At 39.4% G+C, this 23,656-nt stretch overlaps 1 protein-coding gene across 2 annotated transcripts; it reads right to left on the bottom strand.

Annotated features, from left to right (window-relative positions):
• Window positions 1–11,553: 11,553 nt before the first annotated feature.
• ZFAND5 (zinc finger AN1-type containing 5) lies at window positions 11,554–23,126 on the bottom strand. Of its 2 annotated transcripts, none has more exons than XM_060154974.1 (6): window positions 22,411–23,126; window positions 18,037–18,194; window positions 17,499–17,610; window positions 16,747–16,850; window positions 13,898–14,023; window positions 11,554–13,213 (listed from the first exon to the last, which is right to left on the bottom strand). In XM_060154974.1, the coding sequence occupies exons 2-6, from the start codon at window positions 18,185–18,187 to the stop codon at window positions 13,065–13,067; spliced, it is 642 nt and encodes a 213-aa protein (XP_060010957.1). In that variant the 5' UTR covers window positions 18,188–18,194; window positions 22,411–23,126; the 3' UTR covers window positions 11,554–13,064. The 2 variants fall into 2 exon arrangements, with proteins under 2 accessions (XP_060010957.1, XP_060010958.1); XM_060154975.1 differs by lacking the exon at window positions 22,411–23,126 and adding an exon at window positions 20,266–20,364.
• Between the last annotated feature and the right edge of the window lie 530 nt (window positions 23,127–23,656).

Raw genomic sequence — 23,656 nt, 5'->3', positions numbered from 1 at the left:
TTCCTTTTAAGTAGTTAAAAATTAGAGGATGCCAAATAATGAGTTTTCATTAGAAGCATTATGAAGGGTGAAAAAAACACATACTGGCTCTTGAAGGAGATCGATTCCTGATGTAAAGAAAAACAAACATCACGATGAACCAGGCTCTGTGAAAAATGCTGGAAATCAAAGATGAATTCATCACAGTCAGTCTTTGTATGCCAAGGGCTTTAAAGGCACCAAACTCTGTTTTCTTTTAGTTAGATGATGTTATATACCTGCATGAAACAAAACAAAACAAAACAAAATCAAACAAAACGACACCAACTTGAGCCAGAGGTTGCATTAGCAAGCTGGGCCATGAGGCAGTAGCACAACTTCATTCATTACTCTTGTCCCACTGTGATACATCCAGGTAGCCCTCCTTCATCTGGTAACTATGCCACTGGAAAATGTGATCCCAAAGTCACCCTAACAGGGAAAGGGGAGGAAGGAGGCTTAAGCAGAATGCTTTCAAGGGCTAAATTGAGAAGTGGCTTACTTTGGTTCTGCCCAGTTTGTTGGTCAGATTGTGACACATGGCTAACTGCAAGGAACCTTGGGAATAACTGTCTTCCCATGTGCTGGGGAAGAGGAACTGGGGTGGTGAGCACTTAGAGCACTGTTTCTGCCATGTAGCCAGAGATCATTTTCTTTGGAATCCTTCAAAATAGGTATCAACATTGAAAATAAATGCCAATATTTCTCACAAGAAGAAGGAAATGAAGCTTTTTAGGATCATCATGATACTTCTCAAAGAGAGCTATCGGTTTCTTTATGAATCTGTCATGTCAAGGAAACAGTATACATTAATATAATTTTTATCTGTGGTAAGACTGTTGAAGTCAATAATATTCATGTAAAAACATATGTGGATCACAGTCAACATAATTGCCTTTTCTGCATATTATAATAGTTAAAGCAAGGCTCCTTGGAAACATATTCTAATCTAAACTTTTTATGGAGTGAGTTGAATTGTGTCTCCCAAAAAGACACGTTTAAGTCCTAATCCCTGGTACCTGTGAATTATTCGGAAATAGGGTCTTTGTGGCATAATCAAGTTAAGGCGAGGATATTCTGGATTAGGATGGGCTCTCCATCCAATGACTGTTGTTTTTATAAGAGAAAGGAGAGAGAAATTTGCACACAGAGACACAGACACAAAGGAAGAAGGCAGGCCATGTGAAGTCAGAGGCAGAGATTGGAGTGATGCAGCTACAAGCCAGGGAATGTCAAGGATTGCCAACAACTACCAGAAGCCAGGAGAGAGGCACGGAATGGATTCTCCATCAGAGCCTCCAGATGGAACCAGTCTTGCTGACACCTCAATTTCAGACTTCTAGCCTCAAGAACTGTGAGAGAATAAATTTCTATTGTTTGAAGGCACCAAGTTTGTGGTAATTTGTTATGGTAGCCCTAGGAAACTTGTACACTTGATTTACAAAGAGCCTGGTCTTTAGGAGAGAGGTACCATCTTTAGGCTCCTACTGTGTACAAGGTACTGTTAGACATTGGTGATACAAAGGTGGGTATGAGGAGCTTGCAAATTAGTGGAGGTGAAAAACATGCAAATAAACATATTTGAATTAGACTGTGGGAGAACATTTTTGTCTTTTAGAATCTTCAACTAAAAAAAGCTAACAATATCAAAAATTATGTTTTACATTGTCCTTATTCCTCCTCCAATAGTCAAAACATCCAGTTCATTTCAACAGATGTCTGGGCTTAATGGTGCTCTTCGAAGACATCAAGTGTATTACTGATATTGTACAATGCTATGGTATCCCATTTGTGAAGTTGTAAGGAAACGATTATTTGATGTTTTGGTATTTGTTAAGACTTATGCTTTAGAGTTTTGCTACAAGCTAAAAAGTATACAGCAGTCCATAATTCTTGGAAATCATTTCATATCAGAAAAACAAGGGCAAGTGAAAACCAGTTCTTCATGAAGCAGGTTGATTTTTTTTTTTTTTTTTTTTTTTTTTGCGGTACGCGGGCCTCTCACTGTTGTTGCCTCTCCCATTGCAGAGCACAGGCTCTGGACGTGCAGGCTCAGCGGCCATGGCTCACGGGCCCAGCCGCTCCGTGGCATGTGGGATCTTCCCGGACCAGGGCACGAACCTGTGTCCCCTGCATCGGCAGGTGGACTCTCAACCACTGCGCCACCAGGGAAGCCCAAGCAGGTTGATTTTTGATGCCAAACAAAACAGTTGTTTTGTGTTTGACATGGAACATCCAACTTGGAATACCACCAACTAGAAATCATTTTTTGAGGAACAGCAAGTGTCAGTAAACCCCTGAGTACATGCTGGGAAGTACACTCATATAAATGATGCTGATAATCGTCTGACTGCATTTGGAATTATCCTTTGTGTTAAATCTGCTAAATGTGAGACCAAATCATTGTCAGTTCATTACTGAAGAACCACTGTGATACTATAATGGGGTCCAGACTCCATGACTGTGTAACTCATGGCTTTTTAAGTTTTCATTATTGACCTAACTTTGCTATAGAAATGATTAACTGCTGTTTTCAAGACCTAGGATTCTCTAACGGACTAAATAAAATGACCTCAATGAATCTCATTGGCTCAGTTTTGGTAGTACAGGTAGAAAATGCCACATTAAATTTGTCATGTTCAAATAGTTATGTGCTGTCATACAGTTCCCTAAGCGAGAAAAAATAAAGAGGAATTTTTTAACAAGTTGGTTCTGGTTTGGCACATGAAGTCAAATCTAGTTCAACTCCATTCATGGGAGAATAGAGAGTCAGCTACAGACAATTTACAACAACAGGTAACACTGAAGTTCATTTGTAGTCACAGGTCACCAAGGAGGTGCTATAAACCTAAATTACAAGATGGCCCAGCACATAGCAGATACTCAGGTCAAAGGATACCAAGAAAACTGCCCAGTAGCTCATCCCTACCTTCTCTCAGAAGGTCCCCAAAGTCATTACATCTCAAAGAGAACTTTATTGCCTCGTATATGGTCATTCAGCCTACTCTGTCTACACTCGCCACTATGTGAACCACTTCTTGAAGTCTGCTGCTCTTTGCAAGAGGGACCTCACAGATGCTTCTAAATACCTTGCAGAGGTCTGTATCTTCCCTAGACTCCCATAACTCCGCCCATCTTGGGCTACAGCTGATGACCTGTTCTTGCAACATAGGTAATCTGGCTTAGACAAGTATTAATCTGAGGGGCTCCACTATCACAGTTCATCTCAATGGTTATAGTTCTCTCTCTTCCACAGGAGGGAGATAAACCATTCTGCTTTTGTAATAATCATTGAGAGCTTGGCATTGATATCTCCTCCACTACTTTCCAGCTCTGGTCTTTCTTAACTTGGCTGAGATAGTTTGGGTTGATGGTGGGGGGCAGAGTGAAGGTGAGATGGCAAAGAAACTGTGCAAATATTTTTAGGCATCAGCATCAGTTCTGTGCTAAATGCTGTGCTCACCTCTTTTGATTTTGTTTCATTTAATTGGGACAAGAATCCTGTAAAATTGTCTTGTTAGGCCCACTTTCCCATTGAAGAAATAGGGGTTAAATAACCTGCCCCAAACTACATTGCTATTAAGAACCGAAGCAAAGACTTGAGTCTACTTTCAAAGTCCTTGATTTTTTTCCTACTACGTTCCTTTTTGAGACACGATTTAAGCATCCCCAGCCTTTTCAGTTAAGGTCACCTCTACCTCACTCCAGCCCTGGGGCCCTTCCTCTGTTCCTGGGAAGATCACAAGGCACACTTCTCTAAATGACTCTGTCCCATCTCTCGGGACCAAAAACTCATTCTAGTAATCCTTCTGTATTCCCTTAGCATAGGCTCATGTGACCCTGGATTGCATTTAGAGAGATGAAGCCAAGACCTTGGTAATAACTTCATACTCATACCTATCTTATGATTACTGTACTTACATTAACATAAATGGGTGCCTACTGTTCTGAAAATGCTTTTGAACAAGATTCTGAAGTTGTGCCAGGGAGCACTGGCTAGGTATGCTGGGAGCTGTCTGATTTCCTTGTCTTGGATTCTTGCTAACCTTTTCTCGACAATTCACACAATGAAGAGGAAAAGTGATATTAATGAAATATTTATCTTCACTGCTGTTCCTTTACTCTTCTCCAGAGCCAGAGAAATGCAACTTTTTTTTTTTTTTTCCTACTACAGCTTTAAATAGCCTTCCTTCAAGGCTGGTTGGTAAATAAAAGGTTATCAACGAACAAGTAGGTAATATGGGTGGAGTACCCAGGCAGAGAAGTTGTAGAAAAACGAGCAAGTGCCACCAATGAATTTTAAAGTGAGATTGGTAGATGGGCTCCAAAGTCTTTAAAGCAACAGCATTTATTGAGTTTAATTGTTGAGTTTCACTGAACTCCAAAGAACAATGCGATTAAGTGGTTACTTTGGGGAAGGATTTTCCAGGTGAAATGTCTCAGCTATATGTTAAGGAACCATGTGATTACAACCAAAATGGATCTACTTCTACCTTAGCATTTTGCAAAATAATGTGGTATTAGAAATCATGGATAGAAAATACAAGAGTTCTAACAAGAGACAACACATACCAGTGCTTTAAAGTGAGGATAATACATAGAAACCGAAAGCTCCATTTGCAATAGTTCAAGTGAGTGAGACACTAAACTGTCCAAGCTCACCTCTCTTTATACTGCATGGGCCTACTTTGTGGAAGGAGACATACATTCTAAACAGTGTTTTCCAAATCTGATTAACAAAATAATGTAGGAGAGAGCTGTCAAAAATACAGGTTCTCCCAGATATTCTGATTTAGTGAAAATGAACTGAGACCCAAGTATGTGTTATTGCTGCTGCTGTTGTTTTTAGCTCACCAGTTGATTTTGGTGATCCACAGGTTTGGGAAAGACTCTGCTAAAAGATTTAGGCTACTTTGCTACTCTTAGGCATGATTTAGGCAACTCTCACCCATTTTCTGTGTCTGGATCAATGGATTGGGAAATATGCATTGGAAGAGTTTCAAAGATTGAGTCTAAGATATTCTTCCAGCAATAACAGGCTGGGATATGGGTTCAGGGAGATAATATGCACCAGAAGAGGGATCACTCAGTAATAAAGTGCTGTTGTCCTGAACTCAGAGTAACTTTCAACTTCTCTACTATTTTAGCCTGGAAAATAATAGTATACAGATGCTTTAGTTTCTCTCCAACACACATAACAATACCCTGACAATTCAGCCAATGCTGTGAGAGGACATTTGGACTTATAAGGTTAAGACCATCACTGTGTAAGATAACATGTTTGAAACTCACATTTCTTGGCTTGCAAGAGTGTGTATCATGCAAAGCATGTTGTCACAGACCCTGGTCTGGTTTTGAGAAGAGTAGGAGAGGGGTATCAGGAAAATCAAACTAAAATGGCAAGGCAAGATTATTTTTTAAAAGACTGGAGGACTATGTTTGTAACCGACAAATTCATTTCCTCCTTCAGCCCATGGAGCCGCCTTTGCTATTGCTTCTAACAAGAGAAAAGGTACTTTTTCTTTTAATATTGTCTGAGAGGCAGCAGAACAAGGTAGATTTGGTATTTCCAGCTTGTATAATAGCTAGCTCCCTCTTAAAATACTCAAGGATCTTCCCAGGAAGGCCATTTAGATTCTGAGTCGTCTTTGAGTCATGGATCAATTTGAAAATCCTACCAAGAAACACAGGGCTTCCCTGGTGGCGCAGTGATTGAGAGTCCGCCTGCCGACGCAGGGGACACGGGTTCGTGCACCGGTCCGGCAAGATTCCACATGCCGCGGAGCGGCTGGGCCCGTGAGCCATGGCCGCTGAGCCTGCGCGTCCGGAGCCTGTGCTCCGCAACGGGAGAGGCCACAGCAGTGAGAGGCCCGCGTACCGCCAAAAAAGAAAGAAAAAAAAAAAACACAGACAACAGACTGCACGCAATTTCAGGGACACGTGTATCACAGCTTAAGAACTGTCAGCCTTGCAGAGAGAAAACTAGCAGTTGGATTTTGTTTCCTTTCCACCAAATGAATTTTAGTTGATTGCAAAATGACTGTTACACTGCACAGATCATAATCTGGCCTCTTAAACATCTGTGAATAGACTTTTTCAGGGGTTATTAGCTGTGTAAGTAATGTTGAAACACTGAGTCTGTATCAAGCACTTACAATGTGCTTGACATTACTAAGTGTGTTACAGTCAACATCATTTTAATCTTTAAAGTTTGCACAGGTAAAGACACTCAGTTACTCAAGATTAAGTAACTTTTCCAGAGTCACAGTTTTTGAGTCACAAACCTGAACTGACTTTAAAGCTATTGTCTAACCACCATCTACTCAACTGTTTTCCCACCTTGGAATGAAAAATTTACTCTCCACTTCCAACAGTGACGAATTTTGAAAGGGGTATTGTTTCTGGGAGAAGAGGCTTCGAATAATGATGTATACCTGATGATATCCAACATTAATTCTGATCACCCATCCTCCTAAAACTCAAACAAACTTACTTTCTCAGCTGTAGAATCAACATGACCAATACAGTAATTCAGATCATTATCTATTGTACTAGATCATAAGCTCCTTGAAAACTGAAACCATGTATGCCTCACTTTTCCTGCTCACAGCATGCCTCAGGCATAGGCGGAAGTTCAGTGTCAAATATAAGAAGCTATTGGCTCCTCCCAGTTCTCAGTAGAAGATGACAGTCTTCCATGCAACCCTCTTGCAGTAACTTTAACGGGCCCGTTTCATTTGGTTTCTACTACATGTCATACATCCAGCTCATTGTAAAAAGCAGCCATTTGTCCTTAAGCCTTACAAATACATGACACTGAACAATTAACTTTACTACAAAGTTTGAAATGCTGTGATTCAGTACTAAGTATTATGTTCAATACAATCTGGGACCTTCTGTGTACGGGCCATACATCACTGGGCAGATTTTGATTATTGGTTAGCTGTGACAATTTGTCTAGGGTCCTTAAAGACACCTTTCTTAACAGTCTAGAGAATTCTTGGTCCCCCATTAACCAAGTAAAAAGTGCTACCCTTAATCTACTTTAAAAGCCCCACTTTTTAAATCAAAGACCCAAATTAACATAGCTAACACTTGAATGCTAAAGGGCCATGTCTGGATACGAATGCATGATATTTTGATGTCTGTAGGCTGCACTTTTTTTCTAACAGGTATTATTACTTTGTTAAATCTCTGAAGTCTCATATTTTTGTCACCTGATATACAATCTTGCCACTGAAAAAACTGGTTATGCTGTCATAGATATTCACTAATTTTCATGCCAACCAAATAAGCCACAGAATAACTAAAAATGAAAAATGTGCAAACATGGATAATTTTAGCAGGCATTTAAATATAACACAGATGCTAATGGGTAATGGGTGGGGTGGCATATTACCTATTCATATTTAAGTATTATAATTTTTACAGAATTACTTTTACAGTAGTAATTAGTGCAAGACAACATTAGAAGCCAAATATTTTTAGTATGTGGGTGATATTTCTAAGTACATGGGGTTATGTCTAGGGAGGGTTTCCTTAAGAAACATTACCCTAGTAAGAAGTACTTTTCTCATAGGGGTGGACATGGAACGAGAACACCAGGGTGCATACAAGTTTAAAAAGAAATGCTTTAAAAAAATCTAAACCATATTTATTTGCATGGTATTCTAATTTTCATGTTTGAATGCATTTTTAGTAATGGGGAGGCAAGAGAGAACAGAAACATATAGGAAGAATTTGCTACCATTTTTTAATTTGCCATGGATTATACACACAAAATCAATCTGAGAAATTACTCAGACACTAGTGTTTGAGCTCATCTAGGCTAGTTTGGTTATATTTTTTTCTGGTTGATTTGTAAGCTCTAAAAGAATAAGGGCTTAAGTAATTGCTGTTTTGTGAACAGTTCCTGCATTCAACTAAAATTTAAGAAATGTGTTAGAAAGATTTCTTATTAATTTTTGAGCAGACTAATAGATTACCCTAATTCCTGAATAGCCTTCGTGTTATCGATGATTTCACATACATACAATCTGAGGTTCTGTGGTGATAATTTCAGTCAAAACCATCAGGAAAGAATATATTCAAAACAGGTTGTTAACCAACTAGAAAATAACATATAACTTCTGTCATCTTGCTGTTCACTTAAGTGTCACATGTGAAATACAATAGCAAGTCAGTACATATACTAAAAAGGAAAGTAGCACTTAGTTGTAGACAAAATTGAGTCTTACATTTATGCCACAAAATGGTTTAACTTTTACTTCTAGGACTAGAACAGAAATGTACTCTAGGGGAAAACACAAAACAATGCTCTTTGCTTTTATATGAATTAAAAGCCAGAGTTTGTGTGTGAAAATAGTAATAACCATTAAATGACACTTTTGTATTCTGTCGTACATGTACGTTTGCTTTAAAGCAGACTGTACAAACATAAGAAACTGCTTTATCAAATTTCAAATTACTTTTCATTAACAACATGCTATTTCACCCATGGAAACCCATCTATGTAGTTAAAGGCTATATCATCTTACTGCTAATCAATCAGAAACCACACCCATCATTCTCTCCAAAATTATAAGCTAAATTTATGAACAAAAATCACTATGAGAACTTTGAATTCAAATAATTAAGCAAATGAGAGTCAAATTAAGGCTCTGCACACAAATGTTTACACGATGTGGAGGAGATAAACTTTCCAAGTTATGACAGTTACCTAAAATGTATCTTTGGAATGGGGCATATGCAACAGGATGAGAGAGGCTTTGCTTCTCAACGTATATCAATAAATTCACTTTTGAACCCTGTGAATGTATTACCAATTCAAATACAATCATAACAGTAGTATGCTTAATACGTTGCTATTACTTAGTAGACGTTTGCCCATTTTTAGTTACTTGCAAAGAACTTCATTTAAGGCAACTGAAAAGAATGATTCTAATCACTTTAAACTGAAAGTTTTAGTTACAGATCTTTACCTTTTCATTATACAACTTAATGTAACCAATCTTGTTATCAAACAATTCTCTTTCAAGTTCTAGAAATCATTACTCTAGGACATTAAAATTAATAATAGCCCAAGAGAACAAATTAGACTGCAAGAAAATATTTGCAAGACACATCTGATAAAAAACTGTTATCCAAAATACACAAAGAACTCTTAAAGCTCAGTAGGAAAACAAACCTGATTAAAAATGGGCCAAAGACCTTACCAGACACCTCACCAAAGAAGATATACAGATAGATGGCAAATTAAGAATACTAAAGATGCTCCACATCATGTTACTGTGACGAGATTTAACTGCACACCTATTAGAATAGACAAAATCCACAACACTGACACCACCAAATGCTGGTGAAGATGTGGAGCAACAGAAACTCATTCATTGCTGGTAGGAATGCAAAATGGTACACATTTTGGAAGGCAGTTTGGTGGTTTCTTACAAAACCAAATATATTCTTACCATACTATCTACCCAAAGGAGTTGAAAACTTTATTCCACACAAATCTTGCTCACCGATGTTTTTAACAACTTCATTCATAATTGCCCTAACTTGGAAGCAACCAAGATATCCTTCAGTACGTATATGGAAATAAACTGTGACACATCCAGAAAATGGATTATTCAATACTAAAAAGAAATGAGGTGTCAAGCCATGAAAAAGCATGGAAAAAACTTAAGTGAATATTATTAAGTTTAAGAAGCCAATCTGAAAAGATTACATACATACTCTATGATATTTTGGAAAAGGCAAAATTGTGGAAGCAGTAAAAAGATCAGTAGTTGTCAGGGGCTGGGGTGTTGGAATAGGCAGAGCAGACTTTTAGGGCAGTGAAAATATTCTGTATGATACTATGATGGATTTGTCAATATAGATTTGTCCAAACGCACAGAAAACACCAACGGTGAACTATAAACTATGGACTTTGGGTGATTATGGCGTCAATATAGGTTCATCAGTTTTAACAAATGTACCATTCTAGTGGTAAGTGTTGGTAATAGACGAGCTATGTATGTGTGGGGGAAGAGAGTGCATGGGAAATCTCTGTATTTACCTCTGTTTTGCTGTGAACCTAAAATTAAGTCCTTAAAAAATTTAATAGGGAACACTATGTGCCATGCATTTTTACCATCCTTATTTACAGATCAAACTTGGTCCTAGGGTCCACTATCTTCTTAACCAATATGCCATTCCACTCAAATTTTTTCCTTTTCAAATTCGTGCTGTGGGAAACACACTTCCCCTCAAACCAGAGGCCCTAGTTTTGCAGAGAAAGCCCACTGAAGAATAGACTTAATAAAAGGACTAGTCCTAGGCCACGTAGCTAATTCATGTCATCAGTGTCTGTCCTCTCAAAACATTTCTGGAGTGGGCATGTGCAAAATGAAACGTGATACATTCTTGACATGCTTTATATCTCAGTGTACATTCCAAAGATAATACCCACTTATAGTCTTGCCTGAGAAACATTCAGGTTTGAATACAGGAGTCTAGGTAGAACTGAATCTTCCTAGCTGCCTTAACACTTTGATCCCTTCTCCCTGGTCAATGTTCCAGACAAATCCAATCCTTAAGTCCAAATATGTTCTAAATTAGTGTTTCTCATAAGAAATGATTATGGAAACATTTATTACCACAATCTCATGCTGCTTATTTCAAAGACCACTACAGAATGAAGTCGAAAGGTCCATCATCTTCCCATGTAAGTCTTCTTTATCCCCAACGTACCACTCTTGGACTTCAAAACCTTAAGGTTTAAAAATTTATTAAGCAAATGTCTGACAGTGGTAGCACTGAGGGAAAATAAGTCTTATTTAAACTTTGAATAAAAATTAAGTTTGCCTTCTAAATACCATAATTTTCAACCCAATTTTGGTTCTTCAATATCCTTCATATTTCAGGAGACACTACCCTCATCATACTTCATATAGTATACATTTCCGCTCACCTGAAGCAAAAGTAGCAGCACTCAAAATACTGTGACAGGTGATAGTGAATCATCTGGGTATTTCCATTTCAAACTCCCATCACTGCGAGGTCATGGTTCTGCTTTTTGGGAGTCAGCATGTCGTTATCCCTTATTCTTTATTATCTCACGTGACACCTGCAAAGACCAAGCCCACGGGTCCATCTCAACATTAGAACCAAACCCCAAACAAGACTATGTCTGTTGTAAACACACTGTCATGCCTAAAGTGTCATTTATAAAGCAAAAAAAAAAGGAAAAGGGAGATAGGAGGATTGAAAAATTATGACCTAAGTTCTAAGACTGTTTTAACCCTAAAAGTGCCTATTCATTTCTTCAAAATTAAATTGCCTATTATGTACCACACTTACGATGTTTTACAACACTCATCTCATGGCTCTCACTTGAATATATCATGTTCAGGGATGGCAATGGAAAAAAATTTACAATATAGCCATGCAAAGTCTACAAATGCAACTAAAAAGTTCAATATGAAACATTTTCTAATTATCCCCCTTTAGGATTTCTAACTATGGCTTAAAAACCCAATGAACAAGTGGAAGTTTCCCTCTGTACATGGCTTTTATTATTTACATAATACAATACAGCATCAATGCTGAATAGCATGATTATGTGCAATACATAAATATGAACTATCTGTACACATCTGCAGATCTAACTCAGAACTAAGGTACATAAAATTGAAAGCAAAACTGAATGCTTTAAGAGTAAAAGTAAAAACTAAGACTGAACACTGCAATAAATCAGAAGTAGTGCCTCGTGTACATACTTAACTATTTACAGATGAAAACAGGCATTACCACGACACCAATCTAACTATACGCATTTATATATAAAAAACACAAGTTTCATACATCACAAAAAACCTTCCATTATAACACAGAAGTGATATTACCAGACAAGCATCAGTGAAGTATACTGCCTCTTCTAGTTGTTATTGTACAATGCTGTAGATAATGCAGCCCATGCAATACACCCAAGAACACTAGAGTCCTACACCCAAGTACAATTAATATGATAAAGCAGCCCTCTGCAAGTGGTGCTGGATACCACTAAGAAGTCTACCGCAGCCATGTTGGTTATGATTTTCCATGCAGAAGGGTACAGTTACATTAAGAACTGAAGTCTTTAAAAAAGCTTTAAACATTCTTTCTTGAACCAAAACAATTCAACAAAATATGCACATGAAAAATTAACTATTCAGATACCCTTGCAAATTAAAATTCAGATGCATGTTACTCAATAGAGCTGCTATATGTGAAAACCAAACGTAGAGTTTTAACTTCTTCTTGTAGACAAATTAATCTTAGTGCAGTTCTGTGCTACACAATATTGTTAGCAATGAGAGTAATGCAGACATCTTCTGGTGCAGGCCAGCACGATAAGCTTCAAAGATAGCTCAAGACCCTGTTGGCTTGATCTGTTTTACTCTTTATAACCAGTTATGATGTGTACCTTCCAAAGAATGTCTTATTTGACAGCTTTTAGAAGACCAATTAGCCAGGCTTACATATGGCACCAAAACACTGGTTTCACGGAAAGGTCTGATAGCTTTCTTTATAGCTTTCTTCCCGCTTCCAAGGAAAATGTGGAAATTAACAGGGTAAAGTTTATGGTAGAAGTAGACTGCCAGTCCTTTTCTGGTGTACCATTAAAAAAAAAAAAAAAATACAGGCACGTAACACTAGCCAGAGATTATACCTTGATTACATTCTCAAAGGCAGATATGCTGCAAACATGCAGATATTTCACGTACTTTGTTTGGCACAAGGGAACTAAATTTTGTCCCTATTATCTGTGTTTTCAACTTGCTGTGCAGATTTTCATCCAATTTAATTCAGGGGAGGGCATATACATTTTGTAGGGCTGTATCTATCCAATTCTGCCTGTAACAAACACCCACACATCCTAAAATATCAATTATAAGACAGACAAGTGTAAAGTAAAACTCTGGAGAACATCAAAGGAAAATGGCCATGCATCTGCTCTTTAATGTTTTCCTACGATATATTAAAATAAAAACAAAGTTATCAGTCTCTTCACAAGTAGTAATTTATATTCTCTGGATTTTTTCAGCCACAACAACTGGATTCTCTTTTCTGATTTTTGCTGCAGCTTCTGCTTTGTAATCATATGGACAGTTGTGCTTGTCAGAGTAACGGTGAAGTCCACAAAACAAATTTCCACACCGGCAGTCAAACCCTGTACATACAAGAGGAAGTAGAGTCACTTGGGAACTTGTAGCAATTAAAAGAAACAAAAGCATTAGTCAATACAGAAAAGGAAGCAGATTTTCATGACTCTTTGCAACATTAAAGAGTCTGTCACTTTACACTGAAAGTGCTCTTAACCTCCTCTGACATGGTGAGAAATTTAAGTAACTATCCTTCCATAAACTCCTGTAGGTACCAAACAGGGTAGAAATTACACAGGCTCTGGAGTCAGGCTGATTTGAATTTAAATTCTAGTCCTACCGTATGTTAACTGGGTAATGTTTCCTCAAGTGAAGGCTAGGAAAAGACAACCACATACAGTTCTGAGATTTAAAGGAGAACAATTAAAAAGTATCTAGAACATTTTGTGCCTGGTTCAAAGTAGGTGCTTACTATTTAATTCAGCTATCTTTTTCCCTGGAGAACAGAACAAAGGAAAGAATCAAAAGGGATTAATTTTTATCAATCCGATAAAGGAAAGTAATTCAGAAGGCCTGAAGTTAGGAAAGGGTTTCATATGATTAGACAAACCAATGGAAATCAAACTCGACTTCTCTTCACTGTCCTCTTTCCAGTCTACTCTGGAAACTTTCTATTCTTCAAAGTCGGGCATTTTGTTTTATGTGTAAGACTGACCAGTCCCTTAGGGAGTAACTAGGAGCTCCCTGAATACCTGTAAGGCCAACTTTCTTTCTGCACATGAAACATCTGTTCTTCTTTGGTTTGGGCAACTCAGGGGCTTTTTCTTCACTTTGAGAAGTACTGGGCTGAGAAACTGATGGACTGGGCTGAGTGACAACTGAAAAACAAGGGTAAAAATTAGAAGTCTGTCAATTGTTTGGCTGATAATTATCTAAGACCAGACCAAAACAAAACAAGAGAAACAGTAAGATTCTTCCTGAAAATGTTTAAGAAGTCTTTCTTGAAAACATGTACTTTAAAAACAATCTTCTACTTTAATATCAGAACTTCTTTCAAATCTGAGAATTTCTTGCCAATTAACATAATACCACTTGTTCCTGTAAATTTTATTAAATTATCACTCCACTCAAATTCCTTTAAACTCACTCTAGTCCTGGCAAACAAAATCCTAATTCTAAATTTTAAAGACCTGAGAGATGTGGTCATCTGCTCAGTTTTTCCATATTCCAATTGCCTAAATGCAAACTTCTAAATTAGGGCAGTTCAAATTCAGGAAATAAGGTTACCAACTTCTGAGGTAATTAGATATAAAGTCATTTTGCTTTTATACTGATAGAAAAAAGAAAAATTGTGTAGATAAACCCAATAAATTTTGACAAGTAAAACCCAAGTCATTAATCCCCTAATTAACTTTAGGTTCCAAAATTTCACAATTATTATTGTGCCATTTTAATAAGTGCTTTATATTGTCTTACATAGAAAACCTGCAGGATTAAAAAAAAAAAACTTGAAATATCAGCAACGTTGTCTTTAGGACAGTGTAAGTACTTGTGAAGCTTTGATTTTAGACTATTAAGGATTCCAGAGGCAAAACAAGAATTTTTAGAGCACAGCTGTAATTTACTTTGTGATACTTATCTAAAATGGGTATGGGGATTCCCTGGTGGCGCAGTGGTTGAGAGTCCGCCTACGAATGCAGGGGACACGGGTTCGTGCCCCAGTCCGGGAAGATCCCACATGACGTGGAGCGGCTAGGCCCGTGAGCCATGGCTGCTGAGCCTGCGTGTCCAGAGCCTGTGCTCCGCAACGGGAGAGGCCACAACAGTGAGAGGCCCGCGTACCGCAAAAAAATAAAAAATAAAAAATAAAAATAAAATGGGTATGAAATTTGGACAGTAAGAGATATGACCTACTTTTAAAAGTCCCTGTTTCTCCACCTAAAAGATCTAAGTTTACTCATGACATCAATGGAATTTGTCAATATAAAGATAAAATTGCAGATTACTCTTTTAAAGTTCACATTACCACCAGGTTATTGAAAACAAAACAGCAAAATTTAATTCTACTTTTATAAAACTCAGCGAAACCAGAAGCACTATAAGCTGAGTTTTAATATTAATCCAAACCCCAATAGCAAATTAACGTATACAATACTAAAATTATTGCCTAACAATAGGTCAACACTAATGCTATCAGCATAAATCCAAACCAATTGGTTTAATAGGTACTGTAAAATTACCTCCAAATTTATAACTCATTTGCATTAGTAATATATCCAGTGAGATTAACAGTCTAATATTAGACCAACAGTAATATTCTAGCTACTACTTATTCCTAATAATCTACTATGGCAACGTTAATGTAATTTTTCCTGATGGTATAACAGTAAAGAACAATCTGTGGAATAGTGCTGGGGAGGTGACAGCTATATTTCCTTGGCCACACCTGAAAATTGGACAGTGGTTCCTAAAACATACAGGGAAGAGGGGCGGGGGTCAGTCAAGAAGAGAAAAATGATACAGAAAAGACAGAGCAGTGAACTACAGAACGCCTACTAAGAAATAATAAATGCACAGAATAGCTACAGAACTAATCCAAAAGAGTATTGTTCCAAGGTCAGTGTCATTTTGTGTTTTAAAAAAACAAAAACAAATGAAACAGAACAAAAGCCTCACAAATACTAATTTGGTCAGTTTTTCATAAGGATGGAACTTAACTTAAAAATACCAAATATGGATTCACCTGCCCAACTTAAGAATTTTCATCTTAAATGTATCAATTAAGAGTGATATGGTTCACATAAGCTCGGCTACGTACAAAAGCAAGCCTCCAAAACAGATTACACATCCACTGACACTATTAGCTCACAATAAAGTTTTATATTGTGTTCAGTCAACACTATACCAGGAAATCATGAATTGATCAAATGCACTATGTGCACCATAGAGTATATAGATCATTGTTCCAGGGTCTAGCGCAGATAAATCAAACAAGTCAATCTTCTGGCAACATTAAAGCACTTCTGGTTGTGCTATGTAAGTTCAGCATAGACTCAGTCACTAACTAATGAAAACCAAAATGCCTTTCCACACTGAGTTTTTAAACTCCCATAGGGATCCCACACTTCTTCAATTCAAAAGTTTCTTTTAGTGTTTGATATGTTCTTTTGATTGAGTATTTTCTACAGTATTGACAATATCGAGACTGAATAGTTAATGCTTTTGATTATTGAATTTTTCTCCACAGCTTTGGAATTTAGTCCGTATAATTTCTTCCGTTTGTGAACAATACCTTCTTTAATGATTTAGATACTTTTAAAATATATTGGTGAACAGTTCATTAAATTCTTGACATTTTCAGTCTTCATATTATAAACTTTGCTGATTTGTGGATGCAGGGGCAAGGGGGGATGGGCAGAGAAGAGATTAAAGAGTGACTATTTTACACTTCAAGGTACTTTAAAGATAGTGGTTTGCTTGGCCTCTATTTTATAGCTCTCTCTCCTCTTTGGTCCTTCAATGGGAAGGAAAGAATCCCTCCACCAACCCTTTCTTGTACTACCAAATCCAGAACTGAACTAGTATTAAACAAAAAGCATACCTGGCTCTGACACCTCTGTTTTCGCGGTAGTTATTTTGTCCTCTCTTGAAATGCTCATTTCTGTCATTTGCTGAGTTACAGGCAAGGCAGCCACAGGCACATTTCTATTTAAGTTCAAGCAAACATTTTTAAAGATGTTAAGGGTACTTCTTGGAAAGATAAGAAGTTGTCAGTTCAACATATATTATTTCCAATGTGATCAAATGGAGCTAAATAATCTAAACAAGATGCCCAGCACAGATGGATGAGAATAAGGAAAGCAATTTGATGAATGGCTCATCAATTCAAGCCTGCATATTTATATAGGTTACGATGTTCTATTATAGCCAACTAGAAATTTTTAGCTGTGCCTGTGATTTGTTTAAGGGCAAAAGGGGTAGCTTTGCCAGAATGCCTTACGTGGCATTACAATATAGTCTGCAGAGCCTCATTCTCTACAATTATTACGCCTCAATTACAAGGAAATAAAAGCACAGCATCTCAACACAATATCCTTGAGGTTGTTCAGGAGTACATTGTTAATACATAGCTTTACTCAATGACCTACACGATCATATATTAAAGGACACTGGAATAATCACCAATTGTGCAACACATGTAAAGCCAAGGGCATCTAATGTATTAACATCCTTATTATAAGGCAATATGTATGATGTAATACATCATTATTTATTAACATTCATAATTATAATGTCATTTATCTTTATTTCCTCCCTGTATTATTATAAAAACCCAGAAATGTTTAATCTTACCTTGATTTTTCAGATGTGCTGCCAGCAGCACCTTCACAGTTGTTTAAACTAGCATCTGCTCTTTGTACAGATGCAGAGTCTGAGGTAGGACTGTTGGAACCACTAGCTGTCCCTATTTAGAAAAAAGGATTGGTAAGAAACAAAGCAACACTACAAACACTCATTACCAAAACTATTAATAAGTAACAAATACTTGCATTTAATTAGATTAGTGACTTAAGTACTTTCACTGTGCTGCAGAATCTTACACTTAAGTGATATCCAAACAACAAAAAAAATATATTAAAAAGTCATATCCAGTGAGTACATGTACTCAAAAACGAAAATGAAAAAGCTAGAAGATGCTTGTAGACAGTCACTCATTCCTCATGTAGTCATTCCAAGTATTTGGGCTACTATTGCTTTAAATTTCAAGCTTTTCTCGAGTCTTCTCTCCTTGGACTTTCAGGATTCATTCTCAGTCTTAGGGCCCAACTCTTGGTTCTATATTTTCTGTCCACCAGGTCTTCAAATGGGTTATTTCTTGGAACCAACTTACCCATTGGGCTCATTCTGCCACTATTCTGCTGCCTCTGAAGATGTTCTTTGTAGCAAACAGAACACATTCCATTTGTCCTAGGATTCCCATAAAAGCCACATCCTGTACTACACAGCATGGGCCCTGGGGTCTGGTTAGTCTCCTGAGCCATTTTTCTCCTGTAAACAAAACAAAACAAAAATTTTAGAAACTAGCATGTAGTAAAAAAAAAAAAAAAAAAAAAAATCACTAAAATTAGTATGATAGTCATTATTGTACCTTTGTCATTTCTAACCACTGAGTCTGTTTCTAACAAAGCCCCCAATTGTGTTAATCTTTAAGAGAATAGGCTAAATTATGAATATTTTGTTGCCTTTATAAAACAAGGGACATGAATGGAACTGTTTTAGCTTGATAAACAATGAACTATCATGACTTCACATTTTTAGGACAAAAAATTCTATCATTAAACATTAAAATGTATTATTTTACCTGTCACTGTTTCTGTAATTCGTGAAAAGGTCACCCTTCCCGATACCAGAATTATGTTTAAATCAATTTTGGCAATTGGTATCTTTAAATCACTTTCTACTCTCCTACACTACAGGCAGATTATTTCAAATAATCACAATTAACTACTGACTCTTCATATCTACTAGTTGTTCTTTAAACTAGCTGTATATTGGATGTAGCTCTAGAGCTTTCTTAAAACTAACATCTGAACATACGTGAGCCCTGTAGTAATTCAGTTCTGCTACGGGGCAGAGCATCTGTACTTTTTAAATGCTGCAACACCTTTACAGAAGACTGAAAAGAGAGCTGGTAGATCATCTAGCTTTTCCTGTTACCCTGGCACCAAAAAGTGAAGTTCTTTAAGAATTTAGGAAAAAGCTGCTTAAGAAATTCCTTTTGTTCTACATTTGACATGAGAAATCTGGGTCTGAGTATACTTTAAAGTCAGTGCCTAGAAACCTATAATGTACAAATTATTAGCCATAGATTTCTCAGCCAACGGCTCTATTAAAACTTTTAACAAGCACTTGTCTGCCTCATGACAGAAAATAATGAAACCTTTCCAAGCTCAATTTCAATATGGCAAAATAAAGCAATACACACAACCTTTAGTAATGGTTAATATTTAATGCTAGGTTATCAGAAAGAGCTTTATATAGCAATCATACCCTTGCTTTTCCAGAAGCCTTCTTAAAATTAGCACAAACAGTAATGTTTTGCTAAATTTAGTAAAATTTCCTGAGTTAACAGACATAAATATTTAAGAAAAAAAATTAAAAACCTGGAAGGTTTCCATGTCACCTTTAAATTATGTATGAATGTACCAAAAGCGTATTTCAGAGCATTTTATCAAGGGGAGATTATGTGCAATAATTCTGGTCATTCTCCTTTAACTGTACCTTAATGTTGACTATGAAGGTGACTTATAAGTTATGAACTTTTCAAATAAGTGCAGGAAAGTACTTTCAGCTACAGCTTGTTACTTCCTAGAATTTCATACTGCTTTTTTCAACCACCACATACTAGGATACACTCTTTAGTGAGTTATTAAAAGCAATGTTTTAACAAGTATTAACACTTTTTACCAAAAGTATAATAAGGGGGGGAAGAGGACTAACCAAACTTGACCTGGCCCGAATCCTGTCAATTATTCCAACAATCTAAATGATAGTAATCTTTCCTTTTGTTAGCAAAAAGCCATTATATTTCAAGCTTGAAAATACCTCAAGCCAATCAAACTTGTACAGAAAGTGACCAATACTTGCAACTTACTTCAGATAATAGTACTAATTTAGTTGACACTATCTCTTTAAATAGTAAGTGGAATTTAGCTGACTCATTTTGGATCAGGGTAGTGTAAACATTTCAACATCACTTAGGAAGTTTATTAATAAACACTTTCAGCTGGGTTTTTAAAATTTTGAGTATAACATGTACAAAAAATGCTTCAAATAACAGTGTATTTGCATGCCTACCATGCAAAGTATGTGAATCTTTGCCCTGCACAAAAAGCAGGGCCATTCCTTGAAGCCAGCTTAAGAATTACACTAGCTCACTTGCTATACTAACTTCTAGTGTCATCTAACAGTGGCTTTAAAAGTAAATTGGCCTAAAAGTCAACCCACATTAATATTAATCTGATTCTTAAAATCTTTTGTTTATATAAATGGGGGTGGGAATTTCACCCAATGATTTCACATGCAAAGTATTCCACCTTTCTTCAGAAAACACATCTACCTTCAAGTCACGATAAACAGCCTCCAAACTGAAACACAAGAGACACTGGGACATCAGTCTTCTACATGGCATCTCATCTTGTAGACTCCCCCCCCCCCCCCAGAAAGCCAGCTTTTAAATGCCACCACAAGAGCAAAGCTTGCCTTAATATTTCTCAGAAGCTTAGATCACATGGGCGGGCGCTTCAGCCTGTCACAAGGCTGCAATGTGACAGGGTGAGCGGGATGGAGGCTCTCACATAAAGCCTAGTCAACAGAGGCCTCTGAAATCAGCTTCTATTTTTATCTCAGAGCCTGCCAACTCCTACACAACCCCAAGAATTAAGGATGCAGCGCTCATATAAGAAAACAAAACAAAAAGATGCCATTAAGATTGCTAGATTTTTTCTAACACAGGGAATGATCTCACATTAAATCTAGAAAATGCAAGCATCATTAATCACTCATGAAGCCAAATGGTCAGGGTTGTTTATAAAAACCAAGCACAGCGAAGAGCATCAAGGCAGAAAGAATCCTCATGATCAGTGGCAATTTTTTTTGAGGTGGGTGTCGGGGATGAGTGCCATTAGGTACTGTGTTTCCCCACTTGTATTTTAGAAAAATATAATACCATTATTATTTACTACCTTTAAAGTTGCTAGAAACTTGAGCATTCATCATGTCAGCTCTATCAGGTATAGCTAGAATGTTTATTTTTATAGTTTTTATAGCTGAAATGTGTATTTTTTTTTAACAGTTTGTGGCTTCCTATAATTCATAGGAAAATCAAAACCAAAAAGACAGGAGCATGTAACTGAAAAATTCTCCAGCCTCAAATATGAATAAAAAAGGTTTTCATGCCTATGGAATTTACTTCTCTTAGGTGCACAAAATGTTAAAAGACGTTTAAGAATGCCTGCCCACCTGGAGTTGAGACCAGAGTTCTAGTTTCTAATCTACCTCTAAGCCAGTGACCTTGGGCAAGCCCTTACTCTCCAGATCTCAGTTCCCTTTTCCTAAATGGACATTAGTGTGATTTTAAAGGCTCCTTTTCAGGCTTAATACCGGCCCTGAGAGATAGAAAATAGGGAAGAATTAAACATCTTTTTGAGGGGGACATTTTTAGAAGAAAAACTTGAAAAATGAAATTGCAGTATTTTCACCAATTCAGTTCTAAAACCCTACTTTTAAAAATAAGGAGTAAAATAAAATCCATTTAGATTTTTTAAAAAGTCTGTAAATTACCTGAATGGCCAAGCTGAAGAACAGTGGTTCTATGACCTATATACTACTTTACCCTAATGTGCCCTTAGACTAGATTATTAGAAGGCAGTCATTCAATAAAGATAACCCGGACCTTTTCCCAAAACACAGCTCCACGGAGTGCGTGGAAAGCGAGCAAAGAATTTCATGTTCCTCAGCCTAAATGCACGAAACAAAGGAGAAGGTGCTCCATTTCCTTCATGAAAGGCATCTCGGGCGAGAAACGCAGCAACATCGGTAAAACTAAAACACGACAGAGAAGACCCCTCTCACCCAACGTTCCAGCGGATTATAAAACAAGTTCGGGTCCCACTGGTCCCCCATCCCTACTGCCATGCCCTTTCAAGCAAAGGCCTCGTTCAGGAAAGCACTGCAGGGCCTTTTCCAAAAACCACTGAGTCATGCAGAACAGCAGCTCCGCAGGCCAAGCCGGCCCCTAACCCTGCCGGTCCCGCGCCTACCCCCAACCCTGAACGGCCCCTCCGAGAAGGCGGAGATAGGGGGTGCGGCGGGCAAGGGGCTGGGGGCGCGGCCGCCGCGACCGCCTCTTTGTCTTTCCGGGTTTGGCCGCCCACGCCGGGCGCCACCGCGGAAGGCGGCCGCGACGGACTCGAGGGAGGCCCAGAGCGCGAACCCCCGGAGGCCGCACGCCGGGCATTGTTTCCCCGACCATGAGTGTGCGAGTGAGCCCGGGGCACAGGGAACTAGGCCTCCGGCCTCGACGGCAGAATGCCGCCTCCGTCTTTGTGCTTCCTGAGCTGGCTGGCGGGCTCTCCTCCCCCGGACGCCGCCATACACTGGCCACTCGGCCTTCGTCGGAGGCCTGCGGCGCCCGAATCCGTCACTCCCAAGCCCGGCCGACCACGAGTAGCCGGGTGCCCTCCCCAAGCCCCGTGCTACTCACCCTTCGGCGGCAGGAACCGGGCTGGCGCGCGACGCCGGCGCGGTGGGACCGGGCCGAGCCCTCACGGAGGGGCGAGCCGGAAGCCCTGAATTCGCCGCCGCCGCCGCCGCGGGCCGGGAGCGGGTCAGAGCCGCAGGCGGAGGTGGCGCCGCCGCCGCGGGGTCTTCCTTTGTTCCCGCAGCAGCACCGAGCGTGGCCGGGACACGCCGGAGCTCGGGAAGTGGGAGGAGGGAAGCGAGGGGGGGCGGAGAAGGAGGCGGAGGGAGGGCCGAAGGCCGCGGCGGCTAACGCTGCTCGCGCCGCCGGCCCGTCGTTGCCTCACGCCTCCACCAGCGGCGGGTTTGGCCAACTCCGAGGGCGAGCGGGGCGCGCGCAGCTAGGCCTGGGCGCCGCAAGGGCCCGCGGATGGCGCTCTCTGTCGCTTTGCTACTGCCGGGGAAGGTGTGCGGCTCCAGGGAACGACGAACCCCAAAAGGAGATGCACGTAGGCCTGCGCTCCAGTCAACTGACGCGTCTTCTCCACCCGGCGCTCAGGCAGTGAGGGAAAGGGGAGGGGGTGCGGGGTCTGTGCGTCAGCGAAAACCCCGACGGCGGCCGCGGCGGGGAGCGCGTTGACGTCACGTGCTCGACGCCGCGCCTCCGCCTCCAGTCACCCGGCCGGGGAGGCGGGGCCGAGCCTGAGCGCGCTACCTATGCGCGGAGCCGAATCACTGACTCGGCTGCTGGCCCCAGGGTGGAGTTGGAAAGAAGTAGTCCTGTGGAGGATGCGTTTCTATTTTTAACCTGATTGTCCGCCCTCCGCCTCTCTCCTTCCGATTTTCTCAGTAAAGCCGACTTTTCGCCATCTGAGTTCTCGCGCTTTGTCTAAAGCCTTTGGCAGACATTTCCCTTTCCTCCTTACTCCCCACCCCTTCCCCACCCAACAAGAACGTGTTAGAAGGATTCGGCTCAAGAAGAGAAAATGAACTGCTGTTTAGCTTCTGGGTCTTCTCGCCTGTTTATGAAGTTTCCCCCGTCCGGTTCCCTCACACTCGCCTTCGGTTCTAAAGTCCAGCCTGAGCATTGCCCCTGATGCTCCCAGGAAGGAGCGGGGCGGGTGGCGCTCGCTTCCTCGCTCGCTCGCCCAAGGTCACGGATGGTTGTGCCGAGTCAGGAAGTGCTCCGCCGACTTGCTGCCCTTCTTCGGCCCCGGCGACACCGTTCTGAGCAAACTGTTTTGGCCAGCCTGTAAAATACCTGGAAATGG

This window comes from Lagenorhynchus albirostris, chromosome 7, assembly GCF_949774975.1.
Source record: "Lagenorhynchus albirostris chromosome 7, mLagAlb1.1, whole genome shotgun sequence".
Taxonomy (NCBI): domain Eukaryota; kingdom Metazoa; phylum Chordata; class Mammalia; order Artiodactyla; family Delphinidae; genus Lagenorhynchus; species Lagenorhynchus albirostris.
Note: the sequence above shows the minus strand (reverse complement) of the source record. Positions and strands in the feature narration are given on the sequence as shown.